This window comes from Podarcis raffonei, chromosome 13, assembly GCF_027172205.1.
Source record: "Podarcis raffonei isolate rPodRaf1 chromosome 13, rPodRaf1.pri, whole genome shotgun sequence".
Lineage (NCBI taxonomy): Eukaryota > Metazoa > Chordata > Lepidosauria > Squamata > Lacertidae > Podarcis > Podarcis raffonei.
This window is the reverse complement of record NC_070614.1, coordinates 47,479,578-47,503,886: the sequence shown is the minus strand read 5'-3', so window position 1 is coordinate 47,503,886 and position 24,309 is coordinate 47,479,578. Positions and strand designations below refer to the sequence as shown.

The window sequence follows — 24,309 nt, the reverse complement described above, 5'->3', positions numbered from 1 at the left end:
AACCATGTTGATGGTGTCAGGCCTTTAACTCAAGAAGCTGCTTTTGATGAACATCTGATGGATTTTTAGGAAAACTTTGGCAACAGAATGCTTTGGCTTCTAGAACTGATGCTTCTGCTGCCTAACATAATTTGCAATGTACTCTGCCCTGTCAGTGATCCCTTTCCTGTTGTAAATGAGTGGTATCAGCCAGGTGGGTTCATCGTTGGTGGGATTACTTCTCAGATTGTTAGTATGTTGAACGAGATTTCATTCAAGCACCCACCTTCTCAGGACCTGTTTGAAATACCGGCGTAAGAAATTATTATTTTTTTCTCTTTGTGTTGCCTGGCCCCAGTACAGTCACAAAGATTTGTTTATGCCTGTGAGAAGCTACTCAATTAAAGTGCATGTATGCTTAATTCAGTGCAAAAATATTCTTTCTTGATCTCTTGTCCTTTGTACCACACACACAGGGTTGGTTCTCCTGTAAAAAATGACCCTTTTAATTTTAGTGGTATGCAATTTCTCAGCAGTATGCTATGCATGTCTAATGAGCCAAAAACCTTGTTGAGTCCAATGGAGCTTACTCCCACGTAAGTGTGTAGAGTATTTTAGGTTGCATCAGATTTGCATGAAGCAGAATTCCTGACACAGATCTTGGCCCTGAATAATTTGGGGAACTAGCACAGTGTTTAATTAAGTGTTAAATGCCTAATTGGGGTGGGGGAGTAAGCACATGGACATCTTATCTAATTCAGCATTCCTACAATAGGAAACCAGGTTCCTACAGAAAGCCCCAAACACTATATGAGCACAATAATTGCTCTCCCATATTGTTCTCGAACAAGTAGAATTCAGAACTATGTTGTCACTGATCCTGTAGATTCCATGTGGCCATCATGATTAGGAAAGATGAATAAATTTTATGGATTTCTGTAATCACTTCTCTCTTAAAAGCTTTAAAAATAAATAAATAAATAAATAAATAAATAAATAAATAAATAAATAAATAAATAAATAATACCTCTGTTATGACAGCATCTCTTTCTATACAATTCTGAAAGAAATTGTTCTACCATAAGCTTTCTATTGCATCTCGCCATCTATAGAACCTTCTCCGCTGGGAGGACTGCTTTGCCCCTACTTTATCTTCATTTCTGCTTTGAGCAATGACATTTTCATTTTCCCAGACATTCTGGCAGCACTAATGATTGAATGCTTTTACACTGACTATGTTTTTCATATGCTTATGTATTTTTATTACTGTATTTATTCTTCTTGTAAATCATTTCATGGCCTTCTAGAACACAAAGATAAATTAAGTGAACCTAATCTTGCCTAAACTGAAGAATAAAGTAAACTATCAGCTGCAAAACATATGTAACAACTCAAAGAATGTCCTTAAACTCCACATAAATTGGAGATTAAGTGAAAGATTAATTGAGCTCTATTTGCAGGGTTCTGCCAAAATTCTATCAGCATGCCCTGGCCTTGGCATTTGCTGTAAATGAGATCAATGAGGACCCCAAGATCTTGCCCAATGTCACTCTTGGGTTCCACATATATGACAACTACTTTGATGCAATGATGACCTACCGTACCACTCTGGATGTGTTCTGCAAACCACACAGCTTTTCCCCTAATTACAAATGTGGTGCCCATAAAAACCCCATCGTTGCTATTGGGGGACTTGGCTCTGATACTACCTTCCGCATGGACAACATCTTAAGTCTCTACAAGATACCACAGGCAAGATATTTGAATGGGTCAGTAACTGATGTTCTGTGAGTGTTCTGGTGATTCTGAATGTCTGGTGAATGGTGGAGGGACTAAAATCAAGAGAAAATCCTTGTGGAAGAGTGTTTTACCCTTACCCTATTTAAGTATTTGTATGCCAATGTGATGTTAATAAGGTGGTGGAGGAAGCAGGGATGTGTGTGTTAAACATGTCCTCTTAGTCACACTTCTCGTTATGTGTTGCATAGCAACTGCCTGTTTCAGAGAGCCTACCATGTATTCTAGAACTGCGGAGACAATTCTTGCAAAATTGAGAAGGAATCCTCCCTATGTAGAGGTTGTTCCATGTGACACATGTTCTCCTTCCAAGTCATGGAGTGGGGGAGCAGACTAGATCACTATCTCCCCTGCTCTACATGGGCCCTGTTTGACAGGTGACATCAGGTGGCTTTTTTGCCCTATGTATGCCTTGCAGAACACTTAGTGGAGGCCATTGTGAAAAGCAGGTCAGCTTGGCTTGGACAAAAGGGTCACATCGTCCAAATGTGGAGGTCTAGGAGTATAAAGTTTGCCACCTATCATAGAGAATGACCAAGAGCACAATGCAGGTACTAATGTAAGTGCACTCCTTCCTTGCTCAGATTTAATATTATTTAGTGGAGGATATGTCTGCTAACTCCCTGGAAAAGACCCTGATGTTGGGAAAGATTGAGGGCAGAAGGAGAAGGGGATGACAGAGGACGAGATGGTTGGACAGTGTTCTCGAAGCTACCAGCATGAGTTTGACCAAACTGTGGGAGGCAGTGGAAGACAGGAGTGCCTGGTGTGCTCTGGTCCATGGGGTCACGAAGAGTCGGACACGACTAAACGACGAAACAAAACAACAACATGTCTGCTAAGCCTGCAAATTCATTCAACAATTATTTGTTCCATAAAAACTGCTAGCATTTAAATACCGGTCCTAAACTATCTCTGTTTGTAAATTCTCTTTCAGTTCATGTATGGCACATTTCACCCAGAAGAGAGTAATCCAGGTCAGGTGCCCTCCTTTTACCGCATGGTCCCCACTGAAGCCCCACAATATATGGGGATTGTCTGGCTACTTCAGCATTTTGGATGGACATGGGTTGGACTCTTTGTTGTAGATGGTGCCACTGGAGAAAATTTCCTGCAGACCCTGGAACACTACTTTTCCCTGCATAATGTATGTTCAGCTTTCACACAGAGACTCCCAGAACAAGCAAATCTGAAGGGCTTAAATGCTTTTCCTTCCATTTCCTCACATATATATGTACATTACATTAAAACTACAGCTAATGTTTTCATTTTGTATGGAGAAAATTTAACATTTACATGGCTGATGACTGTTTTCTTTTTTTTGGGAGACCCTCACAAGGGAAAAACCACATTGTTGGGAAAGGTGTGGATTATGACAACCCAGATTGATTTTATGTTATCAGGCCTTCAAAGAACCATGAATTTACAGCAGTTCGATGGTGCCATTTCTTTCACCATTCATTCAAAAGACCCCCCAGGCTTCAAAGAATTTCTCCAAAACATTAAACCGTACAAGAACAAAGGAGATGGTTTTCTCAAAGATTTTTGGGAGCAAGCATTTGACTGTTCCCTTCCCAATCCTGGCATACCAACAGAAAACAGTTGTATGGGAGAGGAAAGTCTTGAGAGTCTGCCTGATGCTCTCTTTGAAATGCACATGACGGGCCACAGCTACAGCATCTACAATGCTGTGTATAGTGTAGCACATACGCTGCATGTTATTGACACATCTAGATCCAATCACAAAGCAATATTGGCTAGCAAAAAGTTTGAACTTCAGCATCTCAAGCCTTGGCAGGTAATGTCTCAAAGTTCGTTTGTTTTCATTATTATCATTTCACTGAATGTACTATTGCAAAATGTGATTACATATTAAATCAGGAACTTATTGCAAAGGCACACACAATGGGCAACAACTTCAATGGGCAGAGGGTGTCCCTCAAGGACCTGGGTCCAAAGATCTTTATAGCTTTCCATCTTATTTATAAAACCTCAGGTTCAAGCAGGAAACAAATTGGCAGCTTGTGCAGGTCTCTAAGTGTGAATGTATTAGGGTCCCATTCTACTTATAAACCTGGAAATACCTTATCGGGATTCAGATTCAATTTACTCACCCTTGTCAAGTAGATCGCAGAGGCCTGTTGCATGTTCCAAATTCTCCTGGTCTCAATTGAGAAATTGAGCTAGGTGTCATCTACAGCTCAAGTGCAAAATACCTGGCATAAAATATTTGTTTGAAATCTCCAAAATATTATTATCTCTTTGGAATTTATTATTTTTCTTCTTTCTGTTAGCTCTACCCATTTCTTCAAGGCATTTCATTTAACAACTCAGTTGGAGAAGCAATGTTCTTCAATGACGAAAGGGAAGTAGAAGGAGGATTTGACATTGTGAACATGGTCACATACGCAAACAGGTCATTCCAGAGAGTGAAGGCTGGAAGTGTGAGTCCCAAAGACCTCGGAGGAAAAGAATTCATCATTAATGAAGATATAATAATGTGGCACAGAACATTTAACCAGGTGGGAAGTTAGGGTACACTTTGAAGAAATATATAGTAGGGTTCAGTGGGATCCAGATGCAAATATTTTATGCCCCACCAGTCACTTTTCTCAATTGGGAGACAACCTCAGACTACTTACGTTTTGATGTTTGTTTTTTGTTTTGTTTTTAAAGTTCAATTCTAAACACATTTCCTGTTTATGGATAGATGCTTCCTGTTTCCGTGTGTAATGACTACTGCCCCCCTGGTTATCAGAAGAAAAAGAAGGAAGGGGATAAATTTTGCTGCTATGACTGTGAGCAATGCCCTGATGGGAAGATTTCAAACCAGATTGGTAGGTGACTTTTTCCATTGTACAGGGTTGAATAATTCAGAATAATTTTGGAACACAATTTTCAATAGTTAAATTATCTTTGTTACAATATAGTGCCCTGGCTCGCCAGCCAGTCCTGGAATCAGACTGGTTCCAGAAATCTTTCAGAAATTAAGAGTGCAAGAAGCATTCAAACCTAGGCAAAGTTTCTTGACACAAGGAAAACCCACTTAACTTAGTGGGATGTCTGAGTAAAGATACAATTTTGATTGCTGTGAATATCCATGACTTATTAATGAATTCGAATCAAAATAGGATCTGTTTCTATATTTCAGACATGAGCTACTGTTTGAACTGCCCAAAACATCAATATTCCAACATGAAGAGAGACGGATGCAACCCAAAAATAAAAAGCTTTCTGTCTTATGAAGAACCTTTAGGGATCAGTTTAGCCTCCCTTGCTATTTCTTTTTCCTTGATTACAGTGTGGGTGTTGGGAACCTTTATTAAGTACAGAGAAACCCCCATTGTCAAAGCCAACAACAGGGACCTCACCTACACTCTCCTGTTCTCCCTTTTGCTCTGTTTCCTCTCATCTTTGATGTTCCTGGGCAAACCTGGGAAAGTGACCTGTCTTCTTCGTCAACCATCTTTTGGCATCGTCTTCTCAGTGGCTGTTTCTTGCTTGCTGGCAAAGACTACCATTGTTTCTTTAGCATTTATGGCCACAAAGCCCGGATCCAGAATGAAGAAATGGGTGGGGGGGAACCTGTCCAACTCTATTGTCCTTTCCTGCTCTCTTATTCAAGCCAGTATTTGTACTATGTGGTTAGCAACTTCTCCGCCATATCCTGATTTAGACATGCTCTCGGTAACAGAAGAAATCATTATGCAATGCAATGAAGGGTCAGTCGCCATGTTTTACTGTGTCCTCAGCTACATGGGCCTCCTAGCCATTGCTAGTTTCGTTGTGGCATTCCTAGCCCGCAAGTTACCTGATAGTTTTAATGAAGCCAAGTTCATTACCTTCAGTATGTTGGCATTTTGCAGTGTGTGGGTTTCATTCCTTCCAACTTACCTGAGTACCAGAGGGAAATACATGGTGGCTGTGGAGATTTTCTCCATTTTGGCCTCCAGTGCTGGTTTACTGAGTTGCATATTTTCACCAAAATGCTACATAATTTTGTTCAGGCCAGAGCTTAACAGCAAGGAGCAACTAAGGAAAAGATAATAATATAGTTCTCTTTCCCCACCTGGATATTTATTGTAGGAGCAAATACATTACTTTTCCATTCAGGGCCTTCTTGGTGGCTGCTCACAGTCTTTGGAAATTCCGGCACTGAGAAGTTAGATTGGTTCCCTCCTTCTTTTCCTTCTGCTAGGAGGGGATTGGTTGTTGCCTCCCTTATTGTTTTTGCTGTCTTTGCAGTATGAAAGTGACCTCTCTGGGGCAGAAGCCTGGGCAGGGTATACGGAGCTCCTGGGCTACCCAGCTGAGAAGACCCTCCTCTACAAGACCCTTACCTCTACACCATAGTTACTAACACACACCCCCAATGCCTCTCTTCTTACTGCTGCATTTAATGGCTACTCAGTGCCCTTTTCTCTTTTATTTTCTGGCATAGTCACAATAGCTTGTGTTGGTTTTTCTAATATTGCAATTTTCAGGGGTGGGGAAATATTTACATTGCAAGGACCACATCCCCAAACATCTCATAGCCACTTGCATTAATTATTTCTGCTGAATTCCTTGATTTAGACCCTCTGCAAAGTAGACATGAGTAGGCTCCACCACAAGAATGAGTTCAAATAAGTTTGACTGCAAAGCTGTCTTAAATTAGAAATGCATTCCAGTTTTTGCAAAATGCTACAAACATTACATTTTATGTTACAGAAAGGTAGCCGTGTTGGTCTGCCATAGTCAAAACAAAAAAATTTTTTTCTTTCCAGTAGCACCTTAAAGACCAACTAAGTTAGTTCTTGGTATGAGCTTTCGTGTGCATGCACACTTCTTCAGATACATGAAGACCATGGAGAGACCTGGTCTGAACAAAGACATTGGATTCTTATCTCATTATACATGACAAAGCCATTTTTCACCTTCTCATCCCTTGCTTTTTCCTGTAAGACCTATTACAGTCATTAAGAGTCGTCAACAGGCTCATCACAGCTATCTGCCAATCACCCATTCCCACCACCCTTCTGAGTAATACCCCTCCCCACCTTCTCACTATATAGAGGGATCTGGCAACTTCTGTTTCAAGTGTATCTGAAGAAGTGTGCATGCACACGAAAGCTCATACCAAGAACTAACTTAGTTGGTCTTTAAGGTGCTACTGGAAAGAAAAAAAAAATTGTTATTACATTTTATGCACATTAAACACATATTTTATGATTTTGATATTTGTATAGCAGGTTATTTTCTACACACACTTTTAGGCTGCTGTCTATCCTCCATCCATACAGGCAAGAGGACTTATTAGACTTCAAGGGTAAAATGCAGAAAGGCAAAAGCATTTGGGGTTCTGAGTGAGGAGTGTGACCTAGGAACATAGAGAGGCCTGGAAAGCCTAATTCCATTCCAAACTCCTTCCTCTGCTGTGATGAGCTCTTTGTTTGTAACATTGTTTATGACTTATATGTTTGTGAGTGTTTTGTCTAAATTGTGAGAGATATTATTTGAAAAAGCTATCTATATTTGTAATAAATAAATAAAATATTGGAAGACATTTTCAAGTGCTTATAAGTTGTTGTTATTATTATTATTATTATTATTATTATTATTATTATTATTATTACAATTCCTAGCTTTTCCTAACTACACTATTGATGTAGCAGGTCATGCACTTCCCTCTCTCCCTCATTCTTGGCCAAAGCCTTCAAAAAGGAATAACACCATCATGGCACTAAGCAAAGTCCAGCAATGTCAAGCAATGTCTGGCAGTCTTTAGCCCCTCCCATGTGAATTAGCAGCAAGAGATAATGGTCAATAGGATTGATGATAAGCCGTCCAATACATCCTGGACAACACACCTCCAACACACACATGCAAGACAACACACCTCCAAAAATCATGTTATTATGGCACAGATTTCTAATTTTATTTTTTACTTTGGTCTGAAAATAGTAGAGTTGGCTTTCTCAGTGGGAAGTCACCAAGTTGTACCACATATCTCTTCCTCATTGGGACAGTAGCAGAAACCCTTCTGTCCACAGAGGGAAATAGCTCACTGGTGGGGCACATGCTTGACATACATAAAATGGAGACATGTTCAATTCTTGGTGCCTCCAATTAGAGTTCATCAAAATAATTACCGTATTTTTCGCACCATAGGGGGCACCGGACCATAGGGCGCACCCAGTTTTTTGGGGGGAAATAAAGGGGGGAAAATTATTTTTCCCCCAGGCGCGGGGCTGGGGCGGGGGAAGCTCGAGCTTCCCCCGACCCCAGCCCCCAAACAGGCAGCTCTCTGCAAGCCGTGGGAGCGCTCCCACTGCTTGCTGAGAGGTCTGCGAAGCCTGGACGCGCTGAGCTCAGCGCGCGCAGGCTTCAGCATGCAGGCAACTCTCCGCAAGCAGCGGGAGCCCAGCGCTGGGCTCCCGCTGCTTGCGGAGAGGTGTGCGAAGCCTGGAGAGCGTGAAGGGTCGGTGCGCACTGACCCCTCTCACTCTCCAGGCTTCAGCGAAAGCCTGCATTCGCACCATAGGACGCACACACATTTCCCCTTCATTTTTGGAGGGGAAAAAGTGCGTCCTATGGTGTGAAAAATACAGTATCTATCGGGTGTTATGTTTGTTTCATAGCTTCAAAAATGAAGACAGAACATTCCTGAATGTTCCTTTCTGGAGTGATCTTCAATGGGTCCACCTCATGTATCTGGTTTTATTGCACTTCCTTAGAAACCTCCCTTTATTTTGTCCTTTTGAAAAGTTCAGCCCATAAATTTGTCACCTTACTTAATAAGCAAAAGGCTGAATAAGGAAAAGTCTCTTCAATCAGGACCATGAATCACAGCCAGAAATGTGTTCATGTGTATGGGATATGATTTTGTTTGCATTTTAATGAGAAGTAATCTATTTTTTGACTTTCCAAACCAAAATATGAAGCAAAATATAATCCAGGGGAAAACTGAATTGAATTTCCTCCAATTGAATTCTAAAGAGCAGATTTTCCCCAGGGGAGAGCAGCGGGAGAAGACAAAGCGTGGATAAACCCTCAGTTCTGACAAAAGAATCATCTCCCCTTTCAATTATCTAATCCGCTATACAGTGGTACCTTGGGTTAAGTACCGTATTTTTCGCCCAATAGGACACACTTTTTACCCTCCAAAAATGAAGGGGAAATGTGTGTGCGTCCGATCCTTCTCACTCTCCAGGCTTCAGGCAGCTATCTGCAAGCCTTCAGAGTGCTCCAAAGGCTTGCGGACAGCAGCCTGCAGCCTGAAGCCCGGTGAGTGCAGCGCCAACTCCTGCTGCGCTCGCCGGGCTTCAGGCAGCTATCTGCAAGCCTTCGGAGTGCGGCGGGAGTTCCCGCTGCACTCGGAAGGCTTGTGGATAGCTGCCTGTTCTGGGGGCTGGGGTTCAAGCTTCCCCCGTCCCTAGCCCCGCAAGCTCCGGGAGCGGCGGCGAAGTTGCGTGCAATCTTGCCGCCGCTCCTGGACCTGGGGGGGGGGATATTTTCTCTCTCTTTATTCCTCTCCCTAAAAACTAGGTGTGCCCTATGGTCCGGTGCGCCCTAGGGAGCGAAAAATACGGTATTTAATTCGTTCCAGAGGTCTGTTCTTAACCTGAAACTGTTCTTAACCTGAAGCACCACTTTAGCTAATGGGGCCTCCTGCTGCTGCCGCCGCGCCACCGGAGCACAATTTCTGTTCTCATCCTGAGGCAAAGTTCTTAACTTGAAGCAGTATTTCTGGGTTAGCGGAGTCTGTAACCTGAAGCGTCTATAACCCGAGGTACCACTGTAATTTCATAACCAGGCTACAGCCACAGAGCCTTCCCAGAAATGTATAAATAGTAATAGTATTAGTAATAATAATAATAATAATAATAATAATAATAATAATAATAAACTTTATAGACCTCTACCATGTCTTCCTGTGCCCACTTTTCATTCTAAGCTAAAAACAAAACTTCAGATGTTTTACTTCCTGATAGTCCAATTGCTCCATCAAACTCAGTGAGAATAGTAAATAGTCATGGATGATGAGATGTAGTCCAGCAACATTTGGAGGGTCACAGGTTAACCACCCCTGTATGAAGGCCTCCTTTTCCTGTTGATTTTTTCACAGCCTGGTAGCCACTCCTTGTCTCACTAAGGCACAGGGCAGGCTTGTGCTGCAATCAGCAGGTGGGGAGGATCCAACATGTTTTCTGTTCAGAGTGCTACTCGGAGATTCAGTCCTGCAGGTATCATTATCACCCCCTGCAATTATCCATCTGGCCAAACCTCCAGGGCTTTCCAGAAAGCACAGAAATAAGCATTATTGGAAGCTGGGAGTAGAAACAAGAGGCTGACAGGGCTCTGCAATTTTCTTACTGGCAGTCCATGTGACTAGTTAAGGCTTCAAATCAGAGTGCTGGCCATCCCTGCATGCATCTGAAACTCTTTGGATGCTGAAAGTAAGACCGCAGAGTTTCCTTTTTGGAAGTAAATATGCAAAGTCTGTTTATCTTGTTCCAGCCAGGATGCTGCTTTAGATAAGACACAGGAGAGCCAGCTGTGAAAGAGGAGCTTTGCTGCCAGGATGCCGTGGTTCATTGTGTTCCTGCTTCTGTTGCCTAAAAGGGAATGCAAAACGTGTCCTGCAAATGATCCTTTCCCTATTCCACATGAGTGGTATCAGCCAGGTGGCATCCTCATAGGTGAAATTGCTTCCCATATCATTTACATGTCCGAGGAACTTTTCTTCCAGGAGCACCCTTCTCAGAAGCTAATTGATGTTTCAGAGTATGAATTTTGTTCTTTTCGTTCCATGTCTGCTTGAAGAGATAACTAATATGTCGTTCTCCCTGATGACTGGTGCTTCTAATTTAGAAGTTGGACTATTATTATTATTATTATTATTATTATTAGGAGGACGACGAGAGATTTAGGATGATATCCAGTGTTGGACATACTCTTAGAATATTCACTGAAAGAAATATATTTCAGTAAGTAAAGTCAATAAATTTCAATGGCTACAACTTTGGGATGTATCATAGTAGATTAATGAACCTAAGTTAACCACGTCAATTAAAAATATAAGAAGAACCTGCTGGATCAGAACAATGACATCTTCTCACAGTGACCAACCCAATGTCTAAGGGAAGCCCAGAAGTAAGAGCTCCCCACTCCTGTGGTTTTCAGCCACTGCTATTCAATAATAATAATAATAATAATAATAATAATAATAATAGAAGAAGAAGAAGAAGAAGTAGTTGCCCATCTGGCAGGGTTGCCCCAGCCACTCTGGAGAACTCACAACAGATTATTAAAAACACAATAGGACATGATGTAAAACATGGGTAGGCAAACTAAGGCTCAGGGGCCGGATCTGGCCCAATCACCTTCTAAATCCAGCCTGCGGACGGTCCGGGAATCAGCGTGTTCTCACATCTCCTTTTATTTAAAATGCATCTCTGGGTAATTTGTGGGGCATAGGGATTTGTTCATCCCCCCCCCAAAAAAAATAGTCCAGCCCCCCACAAGGTCTGAGGGACAGTGGACCAGCCCCCTGCTGAAAAGGTTTGCTGACCCCTGATGTAAAAATTGGGCTTTTGCTTTTGCTGCCCAACTCTCCATCGGACTCTGAGTCCCCTAAGTCCATGATCAGTCAGAGAAGAAAGGATGGAGGCTGGATCCAGTGGAAAGCAAGGCAGATATTTATTTTTTTCTGTTGCATTAGAATTCCCTCCGCTCCTTCCAAGGAGGGAGAGACCCTTAACAAAACTGTGCAAGAGCCTTTAAAGACTTTTGACATTGCCCAAGCCTCTTAACCAAAAACCACCTCAAAAACATCATACATACATCATAGGAGGCGGTCTACAACGGAAATCCTGTCTGACAGGATATCTGATAATGGTCACTGGGTGCATTACCTGGCAGTCAGGCCATTTTTTGTGACGGTTAATACTTTAGCTCCTGAATCCAGGTCACAGACTTCCCCTATTCATACACAAACATGACCGTAAAACAAGATTTGAAGGATTTGTAAGTGAAAAAAACAACAGGGAAGCTTTCCCCCTTTGCCTCCCTTACTGCAGAGGAATATTTGAGGTCATTGATGGAGTCAAACTGGCTTCAGGATTGCTCTCCTGTACTATTTCAGACACATGGTTTATATATTTAGAAATGTGAGCATTTGTGAATATTTATTCTATATTTGAACCTTAGAATTTTTTTACAAACATCAAACATTAAAAACTTCCCTATACAAAAGCAAATTCAAACACTATCACTGAGAAAGCTTTTAGCTGAGGTGGGTCTAGGTTGTCTCACAACCACTACCACAGTCACCACCACCATATTTTTTTATTTGTATCCTGCCCATCTGACTGGGTTGCCCCAGTCACTCTGTCCTGCTTCCAACAAAATATAAAAACACAGTAAGACATACATTAAACATTAAAAATGTATCTATGCCGGGCTGCCTTCAGATGTCCTCCCCAGAACAATACACTTTGTATCCTCTTTGCAGAAGAATTGTAGTTTGGCAAAGATGCTTCCTTCTGATACTGAAGAACTGTCCTCTGAAATAGTCTTTTAACTTTATTGGCAGCTTGGTGATCAAGTTTTATCAGCATGTTCTGGCCTTGGCATACACCATCAGTGAGATCAACAAGAACCCCAACATCTTGACCAATGTCACACTTGGATTCCACATCCTCGACAGCTACTCCAATCCAAGGATGACCTATCGTGCCACTCTGGACCTGCTCTTCAAATCGCACACATTTGTCGCCAACTACAAATGGGACACCCAGAAAAACCTCATAGCTGTCATTGGAGGCTGTGATGCAGAAACCTCTTCTCTGATAGCAGAAATTCTAGGTCTCTATAAGATTCCACAGGTAGGATGTATAGATAACAGTGTGCAGACATTTCCAAGTTACATGTTCTCTTGAAATTCTGAGCATAAACTGTTATAGCTCTGGTGTTGTGGTTTAGTTGTTTTATTACTTTAATTTTGACATAAGTAATACACAGAAAAACAAAAATAAAATAAATAGTAGTAGGGCCAACAATATTAATAGAAAATAAAACTTAATTACATCAGTCTGGAACTCCTGTAGATGCAGCTGACCTGCAAAAGCCTAGTTTCATCTATTACTTCTTGAGTAGGTTTAATTTCTGCATTTTGGGTTATGTCAAATACTGGCTTTCTCAATATAGAGTCATGGAAACAAATGGTCATTATGACACGGATATGTCTGTTGATTTTAATGGCTCTATATTAAGTATGCTTATTTGAAGGCAACCCTTAATTTTAATTATCATTCTGGAATATTGTTAAGTTTCTGAAGGGAATATGAGAAAGTAACAAAATACTAAAGTTCCACCGCAGGTGAATAACTTTGGAAAAATTCATCAAAAAGAGTTGTTAACTTTAAATCACATCCTGTGTGAGTGCCTGGAGGCGGTTGGAGGATGGATGGCGGCTAACAGATTGAGGTTGAATCCTGACAAGACAGAAGTACTGTTTTTGGGGGACAGGGAGCGGGTTGGTGTGGGGGATTCCCTGGTCTTGAATGGGGTAACTGTGCCCCTGAAGGACCAGGTGCGCAGCCTGGGAGTCATTTTGGACTCACAGCTGTCCATGGAGGCGCAGGTTAACTCTGTGTCCAGGGCAGCTGTCTACCAGCTCCACCTGGTACGCAGGCTAAGACCCTACCTGCCCGCGAACTGTCTCGCCAGAGTGGTGCATGCTCTAGTTATCTCACGCTTGGACTACTGCAACGCGCTCTACGTGGGGCTACCTTTGAAGGTGACCCGGAAACTGCAATTAATCCAGAATGCGGCAGCTAGACTGGTGACTGGGAGTGGCCGCCGGGACCACATAACACCGGTTCTGAGAGATCTGCATTGGCTCCCAGTACGTTTCCGAGCACGATTCAAAGTGTTGGTGCTGACCTTTAAAGCCCTAAACGGCCTCGGTCCTGTATACCTGAAGGAGCGTCTCCACCCCCATCGTTCAGCCCGGACACTGAGATCCAGCGCCGAGGGCCTTCTGGCTGTTCCCTCATTGCGAGAAGTGAGGCTACAGGGAACCAGACAGAGGGCCTTCTCGGTAGTGGCGCCCGCCCTGTGGAACGCCCTCCCATCAGATGTCAAAGAGATAAATAATTACCTGACATTCAGAAGACATCTTAAGGCAGCCCTGTTCAGGGAAGTTTTTAATATGTAACGCTGTACTGTTTTTAACACTGATTGGGAGCCGCCCAGAGTGGCTGGGGAAACTCAGCCAGATGGGCGGGGTATAAATAATAAATTTATTATTATTATTATTATTATTATTATTATTATTATTATTAAAGTTATAAAGTCTTTTATCAGATTTTATTTAATGGACTTTAATTTAATTTAATGGTAGACTCTAAACTTACCTCTATGAAATATGTGTATTACCTTGTAGCTCACTTACGGTTCATTTGCCCTAGAGGACAGACAGACGACACAGTTTCGATCATTTTACCACATGGTCCCAAATGAATCCCATCAGTACAATGGGATTGTCCACTTGCTTCAACATTTCGGATGGACATGGGTAGGCCTATTTGCTGCAGATGATGATAGTGGAGAACAATTCTTACAGACCCTGGAAGTATTCTTTTCCCAGCATGAAATCTGTTCAGCATTCACACTAAGACTCCCAGCACATAACAACTGGAATGACTGGGATGAAGTTGTTGCTATATTCTCAAGTATCCATGCATCTTTCTTAGGTTATGGAACCAATACATGCATCATCAATGGACAGTATTTGACAATGGCATGGCTGAGAGCTTTTATTGCCGTGCAAGATCCTGGAAATACAGAGATGTCAACATTTAGAAAAGTGTGGATAATGACAACCCAGACTGATTTCATAACAACGAGCTTTCAGCGAGCCTTGGGTTTTCAGCTCTTCCAAGGTGCCATTTCCTTCAGCATTCACACAAAAGAGCTTCCAGAGTTTGGGGAATTTCTTCAGAACATAAAACCTGGCTGGAACAAAGGAGATGGTTTCCTCAAAGATTTCTGGGAGCAAGCATTTGACTGTTCATTTCCAGATCTGAATGTGGCAGTGAAGGCTGATGGGGCATGTAGCAGAGAGGAAAGGCTAAATAGTCTTCCTAGGCATCTGTTTGAAATGGACATGACTGGCAACAGCTATAATATCTATAATGCTGTCTATGCTGTTGCTCATGCTTTGCATGCCATTTACTCAACAAGATCTGAGCACAGAGTAATGGCGGGTAGCAGAAGATTTGCCCTTCAAGATATCCAGCCTTGGCAGGTAATATCTCCACATCTAAACTTTTGTATAGCATTGTACAGATACAATGTTGTAAAAGTTGAGACTACAATCCTTTATGAATGGTAATGAAATTGTGGAATCTTATTTCATCCTGTTTTTTTTTTGGGGGGGAGGAATCATTCTTCTCTCACTGCATCGATTCTTCCTTTTATATGGTCACATCAACACCTTACATTTAACGAATATGGCTTCTTTTGCAACACTCCCCCCTCCACAACATGCTAATGCCTGTCAGTGGGAGGCAGGGCACTAGTGGAAGAGGATTTTTCAACTGCCTTCACTGACCCCACAAATGCAAAGTCTCTGAATGATTAATTACTCTAGAGCGAGATGCATATGTGTATGAGGAAACAATTTTATTGAAAGCCAAAGTAATTATTCAGTGCACAGAATTATATGGCTTCCATTATGTAATTTTTGATGCTACTTTTGTTCATAGAAACATCCCTACCTACTCTACTCTTCTGAATATATCTAAACAAAAACTTCCCTCAACATTTATCCTAAACCATTTACCATTAATAATGCTGACCCCACTATGTCTCACTAACTCTGCCACAACCTTTCCAACAGTCTTCTACTGCAACTGCAACTTCACCAGCATTCAAAATCCCCATTTAAAACTCCAATCCAATCAGTACTCACTTCCAAAATTCAAAGCACACTCTCTATCCCTTATTTCTTTATAAACCATGTTTATATGACAATTTGATGGCCTGCAGAAATAAGTAACTTAATTAAGTGTATTATCCTCTCTAATGTTTGAAAGCTGAGTGTGTTGACCTGGAGGAAACTGAATTTCTAGATCCATTTCAATCAAGATTTGAATCCAATTTTGTCACACAAATTGCTCTGTGTTAGGAGCCAGTGTGGTGTAGTGGTTAAGAGCGGTAGTCTTGTAATCTGGGGAACCGGGTTTGCGTCTCCGCTCCTCCACATGCAGCTGCTGGGTGACCTTGGGCTAGTCACACTTCTTTGAAGTCTCTTAGCCTCACTCACCTCACAGAGTGTTTGTTGTGGGGGAGGAAGGGAAAGGAGAATGTTAGCCACTTTGAGACTCCTTAAAGGGAGTGAAAGGCGGGATATCAAATCCAAACTACTACTACTACTACTACTACTACTACTACTACTACTCTTCTTCTTCTTCTTCTTCTTCTTCTTCTTCTTCTTCTTCTTCTTCTTCTTCTTCTGTTCACCCTGTATGATTACCTCTTTCAGGAAAGAGGCAGGGGAAATGTGTGCCTGCTAATTCTCCTTGAATCTCTCAGTGGTTTGGTACCATTGACCATGGTATCCTGGAATGGTTGTTTGAGTTAGGGGTGTGTGACACTGCTTTGGAGTGCTTCTGGTCCTGCTTGGATGGTTGCTTCCAGAGGGTGATACTTGGGGACTTCTGTTTGGCCCCATGGAGCCTTCAATGTCGGGTTCTTCCGGGGTCAGTTTTATCCACCATGCTGTTTAACATATACATGAAACCACTGGGTGGGAACATCCAGAGTTTTGGAGTACATTGTCAGCAATATGCTAATGACCCACATCTCTACTCCTGTATTTTCCTCTTTCAATTAGCTCCACCTATTTCTTCAAAGTACATCATTCAACAATTCGGCTGGAGAAACTGTTTCCTTTAATGGGAACAAAGGAGTGAGAGGTGGATTTGACATAATGAATATGATCACATTCCCAAACACGTCCTTCCAGAGAGTTAAAGTTGGAAAAGTGGAGGATTCCAATGCTCTTGGAGAAAATGGATTCTTTCTCAATGAAGATATAATTGTGTGGCACACAGGCTTTAACCAGGTGGGGGTATGTGCATGTTCTTGGGAGCTGCTCTCTTATCTAGATCTTTGGACTTTTACTGGTGGGTCAGGTCCACCATTGAGTCACTGTTTATTCTAAAGTGGGTCATGACAGCAGCACTAACACCATACAAAAATTTGGTAAATATTAAGAATATTAAGAAATGGGTACCAAGATCCATAATTGCTTAAAGGTGCATCTCTGATCTGAAAAAAAAAAATCTTATCTACATGGATCATTCAGGTGAATGCCTAATCTGAGGTTGTAGTGGCTTATCCAAATATATAATATTAGTTCAAATGCTAAATATTTCCACTCCTACTTTGAAAGCAAAGGGTTTTTGTTTTTTTACCCTTTTAAGAATACTTAAATATAGTAATGCTCAGGAAGAATCCATGTAAGATTTCCCCAAGGAACAACTACAGTGGTGCCCCGCAAGACGAATGCCTCGCAAGACGAAAAACCCGCTAGACGAAAGGGTTTTCCGTTTTTGAGCTGCTTCGCAAGACGAATTTCCCTATGGGCTTGCTTCGCAAGACGAAAAAGGCTTGCGAGTCTTGCGATTTTTCCCCGCTTTCCCCCCTTTTTCTAAGCCGCTAATAGCCTTTTAGCCGCTAAGCCGCTAAGCCTTTAATAGCCGCTAAGCCGCTAAGCCGCTAATAGTGCTAATCCGCTAAGCCGCTAATAGGGTTGCTTCGCAAGACGAAAAAACCGCTAGACGAAGAGACTCATGGAACGGATTCTTTTCGTCTTGCGAGGCACCACTGTACCTGACATTCAGAAGACATCTTAAGGCAGCCCTGTTCAGGGAAGTTTTTAATGTGTGATATTTTAGTGTATTTTTGGTTTCTATGGAAGTCGCCCAGAGTGGCTGGGGGAACGCAGCCAGATGGGCGGGGTACAAATAATAAATTATTATTATTATTATTATTATTATTATTATTATTATTATTACTACTATTATTATTATTGGTACTTTCTGCTTCTATAGAATATGGTAATTGCTTGAGATATCAGTTTCCTGAGCCATGCATTAGCAGCTAAATAATATGTATGGTTTCTGTAGGGATCTACATATTTATCTCTATTACAGTGATTGACAAAAACAAAGATTAATTTTTAAAAGCAAAAAAATAATAATAGGAAAACATTTCAGTATCCATTTTTCTCAGCTACTCTGGTGTGAATCAAAGGATAGATAAATGACAGAGTGAGTGAGAGCTTGTACATATCTCTTCTGCCCCAAATTCCCTTCCTGTTTATGGATAGGTGCGGCCTGTTTCTTTGTGCAATGAGCACTGCCACCCCGGCCATCAGAGGAAAAGGAAGGAAGGTGGGAAATTTTGTTGCTATCAATGTGTTCCATGCCCCAAAGGGAAGATTTCGGAACAGAATGGTAGGTGATGTAGAAACCACTTCCCCAATCCACAACCTTAATGCAGATTTCATATCCAATGACCATTGGGACTCGGCCCAGTATACCTGAAGGAGCATCTCCACCCTATCACTCAGCCCTATCCTTACATCTCAGTAGTGGTGCCCTCCCTGCTGAACACTCTCCTTTCAGATGTCAAGGAGATAAAGAACTATACAACTTTTAGAAGACATCTCAAGGCTTAGTCATGCTGACCACATGACCCGGAAGCTGTACGCCGGCTCCCTCGGCCAGTAAAGCGAGATGAGCGCCACAACCCCAGAGTCATCTGCGACTGGACCTAACGGTCAGGGGTCCCTTTACCTTACAGGCAACCCTGTATTGGGAAGTTTTTTTATGTTTTAATATATGCTGTAAGCCACCCAGAATGGCTGGGGAAACCCAGCCAGATGGGCAGGGTATAAATAAGATTATCCTTATCCTTATCCTTATTATAAGTGATAATTTGTCCCAGTGTGCATGTAACCACTTGTCCAAACAATAATACTGTCATGAAATTGTACTCATGGCAGGACACCCAACCTATAGAATACCATGGAGTGGTGACTGGAGAATGGGCATTTTCTGCCATTGCCCCAGAGCTGTGAAATGCCCTTTTCCCTCCTGCGTATGAAGCACCAGTTGCTTGAGACATCTTGTAAATCCATACCAACAGAAGATATCATTACATTCTCCTTTAATTCACCTTTAAATTTCTCCTCTTCTCATAGACTAAGCCTTCAGATGTTGTCATTAGGAAGTCACGAAAGGTTATTATAGTGCACAGTCTAATTTAAAAACAACAACAATCTACACAGAACTCAATAATTATGACAATAAGTTTGATTGAGAGACTATTAAAATTCATTTTCATATATGAATAGTTGCAGAAACTTATGTTTTCAAGAAAAGGTAACACTTTCCCTTAAATTACACGTGAATTGAAACTGAAATTGAACCTTTTTTTGATTTTCAGATATGGATGACTGCTTCAAATGCCCAGAAGATCAGTATCCAAACAATGACAGAGATGGCTGCATCCCCAAATCTAGAAACTTCCTATCTTATGAAGAACCCTTGGGGATCAGTTTTGTCTCAGTTGCCATAGCTTTTTCCCTAACCACCACTTGGGTGCTAGGAACTTTTATCAAGCACAAAGATACCCCCATAGTCAAAGCCAACAACCGAGGCCTCACCTACACTCTCCTCATCTCCCTCCTACTCTGCTTCCTCTCTTCTTTGCTATTCCTTGGACAACCTGGGAAGGTAACCTGCCTTCTCCGTCAACCTACATTTGGCATTAATTTCTCTATGGCAATTTCTTGTGTTTTGGCCAAAACCATCACTGTAGTTCTTGCTTTTGTAGCCACAAAGCCTGGATCTAGATTGATGAAGTGCTTAGGCAAACCACTGGCCCAATGGGTTGTCCTTTCGTGCTTGCTTATTCAAGCAAGTATTTGTCTTGTGTGGTTGGAAACCTCTCCCCCATTCCCTGATTTAGACATGCTGTCAGTACCTGGAGAAATCATTGTACAATGTAATGAAGGGTCAGTTGCCATGTTTTATTGTGTGCTGGGCTATATGGGCTTCTTGGCCATTGTCAGCTTCATTGTGGCATTCACAGCCCGCAAGTTACCAGATAGTTTTAATGAAGCCAAATTCATCACCTTCAGCATGCTGGTATTTTGCAGTGTGTGGGTGTCCTTCATGCCAAGCTACCTGAGCACAAAAGGAAAAAATATGGTTGCTGTGGAGATCTTCTCCATCTTGGCCTCCAGTGCTGGGTTACTTGGTTGCATCTTTTCTCCTAAATGCTACATCATTGTACTCAGGCCTGAACTGAACAACAAAGAACAACTAATACGGAGAAATAATTAAAGAATCTATTTGTTTTCAATTTATTTAATTTATAGGTAAATGTTTTAGCAGCAAAAACAACCACAAAGTTTAGAGATATTTCTACCTGTCTCTTCATCAGGTTTCTTCTGTTGCTTTTCAATTCCCAGCAGCCCACATTACAAACAGCCATTCTTACCTAACTGGCAACATGTCTGAGTCCTGTGATGTGCTATTTAAATTTAAATGATGTGACTACTACTACTACTACTACTACTACTACTACTACTTATTTATATGCCGTCCATCTGACTGTTTTGTTCCAATCACTCTGGGCAGCTTCCAGCAAATTATAAAACCACACTAAAACATCAAACATTAAAAACCTCACTATACAGGGCTGTCTTCAGATGTCTTCTAAAATTCAGATATTTGTTTGTTTCCTTGGCATGTGAGAGGAGAGCATTCCACAAGGTGGGTGCAACTACCAGGAAGGCCCTGTTCCTGATTCCCTGTAACCTTACAATGAGCAGATTGCCAGAAGGCCCTCAGAGCTGGATTTTAGTGTTAAGAAAGGCTACTAAGGGCACTGGATTTCCTAGACTTTTTGCTTCCTCCACCTTTTTCCCTGCTCCACTCTTCAATGAAAAGCAAGAAGGCCAACCTGAAACTGGGACTTCTGTATGCTGTTCTTACAAAGTGTAGTGGTTATTAATATTATTAGTGTTATGAGTTTCTAGGTGTTAGAATTTTCATTAAGACTTAGAGTGTTAAAACTGGAAATTGTCAGACACATGTGTATTAAGCCAAACCCATGTGGCTGGACAGTGCTCAATATCTAGAATCAGTAAGCGTCAAAAGCTAATTAAACTAGCCTAGTGATATCTAGATCCTGTATATTAGGCTGTATGCTAGACACTTCTAAATCCTCTGCAAGCAAACTATACCTACCCTCCCTTTCAGGGGTGTAGGAAAGTGGGGGTGGGGTGGTCTGCCATCATGGAGGGGGGTGACAAATTATCAAGGAACAATTACTGCCCTACTAAAAACCTTTTTTTTTAAAAAAAATGCCTGCTCCAAAGGTCTTATCTTACTACAGTAGGGATTATATAGCTATATATGAAATTTCATGCATATCAGTTAATATCTTGAGCCTCCTCCATGAAAATAGCTGTTTAAATGGCCATTTTCCTATGTCATGAAGGCTGAAATTTCAGTTCAGTGGAGCAGGCATTTTTTTTTAAAAAAAGTTCACCTTGCAGGTTTTTAAAAATAAATTTTATTAAATAAATAAACAATAAATATAAATAAAATAACACAAGCCAAAACACAGTCCATCCTGTAGATTTAAGTATCTGTCCACAGTCGCCTCCTTGTTATCAGAGGCCCAGAATCCACATTCCTTTGTAAGAAAATATGAAATAACATAAAACCATTTTTGCAGGGGGGGGAATCAATGGGGGGGTTTACAAGACATTTTCCACACCAGGCACCACCTGACCTTCCTACGCCTCTGCTCCCTTTAAATCTGACTGCTATAGAAGGTTGCTGCTGGGTGATTCTCTTTGGGCAGCAGCCATAGCAGAACAGGGCCTATTTTCCCTTTGTCCCTCTCTTCCAGCTAGCAGTGGCAGCAACAAGGGGACAGTTCCCTGCCTGCCTTCTGCTTTTTTTTCACTTACCCAGCCCATGGCCAAAATGTGGCCCACACAAATCACAGAAGAACGAGCAGGGCAGGTCACACAGCTCTCCAGTAATCATCCTGAATAACTGCAAGCTGGCTCACTGCCACTTCTGGCCACATTCGTAATCACTGAGCTGCTTCTGCTGCATCCTAATTGGCAGCAGTGGGTCTCCAGGCCATCTGGTGAAGAGGAGATCTCTGTCAGAAAGGTGTTCCTCTCTGACCTAGCCTGAGTCTCTGTTTCCACCATATAGAGCCAACCACATCCCACCCTGCATGGACCTTATGGAGAAGGCCACGGGTGGGGGAGTTACAATGTTCAGTCTCCCCTGCATGTTCCTGCAGGTACCATCACCACCACCCCTTGCTGCTTAGTTTGCCACCATGAAAAGTTAGAATCATAGAATCATAGAATCATAGAATCATAGAGTTGGAAGAGACCACAAGGGCCATCGAGTCCAACCCCCTGCCAAGCACGAAACACCATCAGAGCACTCCTGATATATGGTTGTCAAGCCTCTGCTTAAAGACCTCCAAAGAAGGAGACTCCACCACACTCCTTGGCAGCAAATTCCACTGTCGAACAGCTCTTACTGTCAGGAAGTTCTTCCTAATGTTTAGGTGGAATCTTCTTTCCTGCAGTTTGGATCCATTGCTCCGTGTCCGCTTCTCTGGAGCAGCAGAAAACAACCTTTCTCCCTCCTCTATGTGACATCCTTTTATATATTTGAACATGGCTATCATATCACCCCTTAACCTCCTCTTCTCCAGGCTAAACATGCCCAGCTCCCTTAGCCGTTCCTCATAAGGCATCGTTTCCAGACCTTTGACCATTTTGGTTGCCCTCCTCTGGACACATTCCAGTTTGTCAGTGTCCTTCTTGAACTGTGGTGCCCAGAACTGGACACAGTACTCCAGGTGAGGTCTGACCAGAGCAGAATACAGTGGCACTATTACTTCCCTTGATCTAGATGCTATACTCCTATTGATGCAGCCCAGAATTGCATTGGCTTTTTTAGCTGCCGCGTCACACTGTTGGCTCATGTCAAGTTTGTGGTCAACCAAGACTCCTAGATCCTTTTCACATGTACTGCTCTCAAGCCAGGTGTCACCCATCTTGTATTTGTGCCTCTCATATTTTTTGCCCAACTTTACATTTCTCCCTGTTAAAATTCATCTTGTTTGTTTTGGCCCAGTTCTCCAATCTGTCAAGGTCATTTTGAAGTGTGATCCTGTCCTCTGGGGTGTTAGCCACCCCTCCCAGTTTGGTGTCATCTGCAAATTTGATCAGGATGCCCTTGAGTCCATCATCCAAGTCGTTGATAAAGATGTTGAGTAAGACTGGGCCCAAGACAGATCCCTGTGGCACCCCACTAGTCACTCTTCTCCAGGATGAAGAGTTCTACTCTTCTATTCTTCTCTGGGATCATATTGTCACACAATCCACTCGAGCAGTTCACTATGCAGGTACTGTGGAGAGGAAAAATATGGCATCACTTGCTAGCTTCGCTTTCTTGTCAAAATTAACACTCTTTTGCACAGCATATGAAGCTGATGGCTTCATCTTGTAACAGGTGAGATGAGCCTGCAGCCCTCTAAATGCCTCCCATCAGCCTCAGCCAGCATGGCCAATGGTCCGTAAAGGATGATAGGCGTTGTAGTCTAGTGATACCTAGATGGCCTAAGGTTAGCCACCCTTCCCTTGGGGCCTCACTTTGCTGTTGATATTTGCTCAGCCTGGAAGCTTCTGATGAGAAGAACAGGCTTGTGATACAGTGTGGGCGGGAGCAACATATTATGGTGCAAAGAGTTATACAGAGAGCTTCAGTCCTACAGACAATCATTATCACCCCCAGCAATTATCCCATTATTCATCTGGACAAACCTCCAGGGCTTTCCGGAAGGCACAGAAATGAGCAACAAATTAAATAAAATTCTGCACCATTGGAAGCTAGGAGTAAGATCAAGAGGCTAGCAGGGCTCTGTCAGTTTCATCACTGACATTTCATCACTGACAAGGCATTAATTTGCAACTTTCTGGATTCTGAAAGTAAGGCTGCAGAGTAACCTTTTAGGAGCTGAATATGCAGAGTCTGCTTAGCCTTTCAAGATTTTGCTTTTGAGAAGGCACAGCCTGCAACTGAAGAGAAGCCTTGCTGCTAGGATGTTGTGGCTAATGGTGGTTCTGCTTCTTTTGCCAAGAAGGGCACAGAAAATAAGAGCTGTGAAGTGCCCTGAAAACGATCCCTTCTCTATTCCACATGAGTGGTACCAGCCAGGTGGCCTCATCATCGGTGAAATGACTTCCCAGATCATTTACACTTCTGATGAACTATTATTCCGGGAACACCCATCTCAGAAGCTGTTCGATTTTTGGTGTGGATTTTCTTTGACCAGATATCTAACATCCATTTCCCCCATAATGACAGCTGCTTCTACTTTGCAAAGCTTGGATTGGGTTGGGGGGTTGGGGAGGGCAATAAG

The 24,309-nt window shown here is 42.2% G+C and overlaps 3 protein-coding genes across 3 annotated transcripts; all 3 read left to right on the top strand.

Moving 5' to 3' along the window:
- Positions 1-2,099: 2,099 nt before the first annotated feature.
- LOC128400455 (vomeronasal type-2 receptor 116-like) lies at positions 2,100-3,676 on the top strand. The gene is made up of 2 exons (XM_053362643.1): positions 2,100-2,335; positions 2,714-3,676. Exon 2 carries the CDS (start codon positions 2,717-2,719, stop codon positions 3,650-3,652), a length of 936 nt encoding a protein of 311 aa, XP_053218618.1. The 5' UTR covers positions 2,100-2,335; positions 2,714-2,716; the 3' UTR covers positions 3,653-3,676.
- A 445-nt stretch (positions 3,677-4,121) lies between these two features.
- Positions 4,122-5,823, top strand: LOC128399166 (vomeronasal type-2 receptor 26-like). The gene is made up of 3 exons (XM_053360414.1): positions 4,122-4,298; positions 4,487-4,613; positions 4,928-5,823. The coding sequence occupies exons 1-3, from the start codon at positions 4,122-4,124 to the stop codon at positions 5,821-5,823; spliced, it is 1,200 nt and encodes a 399-aa protein (XP_053216389.1).
- A 4,516-nt stretch (positions 5,824-10,339) lies between these two features.
- Positions 10,340-20,183, top strand: LOC128399165 (vomeronasal type-2 receptor 26-like). The gene is made up of 6 exons (XM_053360413.1): positions 10,340-10,542; positions 12,353-12,644; positions 14,207-15,070; positions 16,661-16,897; positions 18,161-18,287; positions 19,282-20,183. Exons 1-6 carry the CDS (start codon positions 10,340-10,342, stop codon positions 20,181-20,183), a joined length of 2,625 nt encoding a protein of 874 aa, XP_053216388.1.
- The last annotated feature ends 4,126 nt before the right edge of the window (positions 20,184-24,309 follow it).

Excerpts from the sequence above, each read along its gene's own strand:
- LOC128399166 (XM_053360414.1), top strand. The coding sequence starts at position 4,122 with ATGTTCTTCAATGACGAAAGGGAAGTAGAAGGAGGATTTGACATTGTG. Across the intron at positions 4,299-4,486 it reads GGCACAGAACATTTAACCAG|ATGCTTCCTGTTTCCGTGTG; the intron begins GTGGGAAGTTAG and ends GTTTATGGATAG. Across the intron at positions 4,614-4,927 it reads GAAGATTTCAAACCAGATTG|ACATGAGCTACTGTTTGAAC; the intron begins GTAGGTGACTTT and ends TCTATATTTCAG.
- LOC128399165 (XM_053360413.1), top strand. The coding sequence starts at position 10,340 with ATGCCGTGGTTCATTGTGTTCCTGCTTCTGTTGCCTAAAAGGGAATGC. Across the intron at positions 16,898-18,160 it reads CAGGCTTTAACCAGGTGGGG|GTGCGGCCTGTTTCTTTGTG; the intron begins GTATGTGCATGT and ends GTTTATGGATAG. Across the intron at positions 18,288-19,281 it reads GAAGATTTCGGAACAGAATG|ATATGGATGACTGCTTCAAA; the intron begins GTAGGTGATGTA and ends TTTGATTTTCAG.
- LOC128400455 (XM_053362643.1), top strand. The coding sequence starts at position 2,717 with ATGTATGGCACATTTCACCCAGAAGAGAGTAATCCAGGTCAGGTGCCC.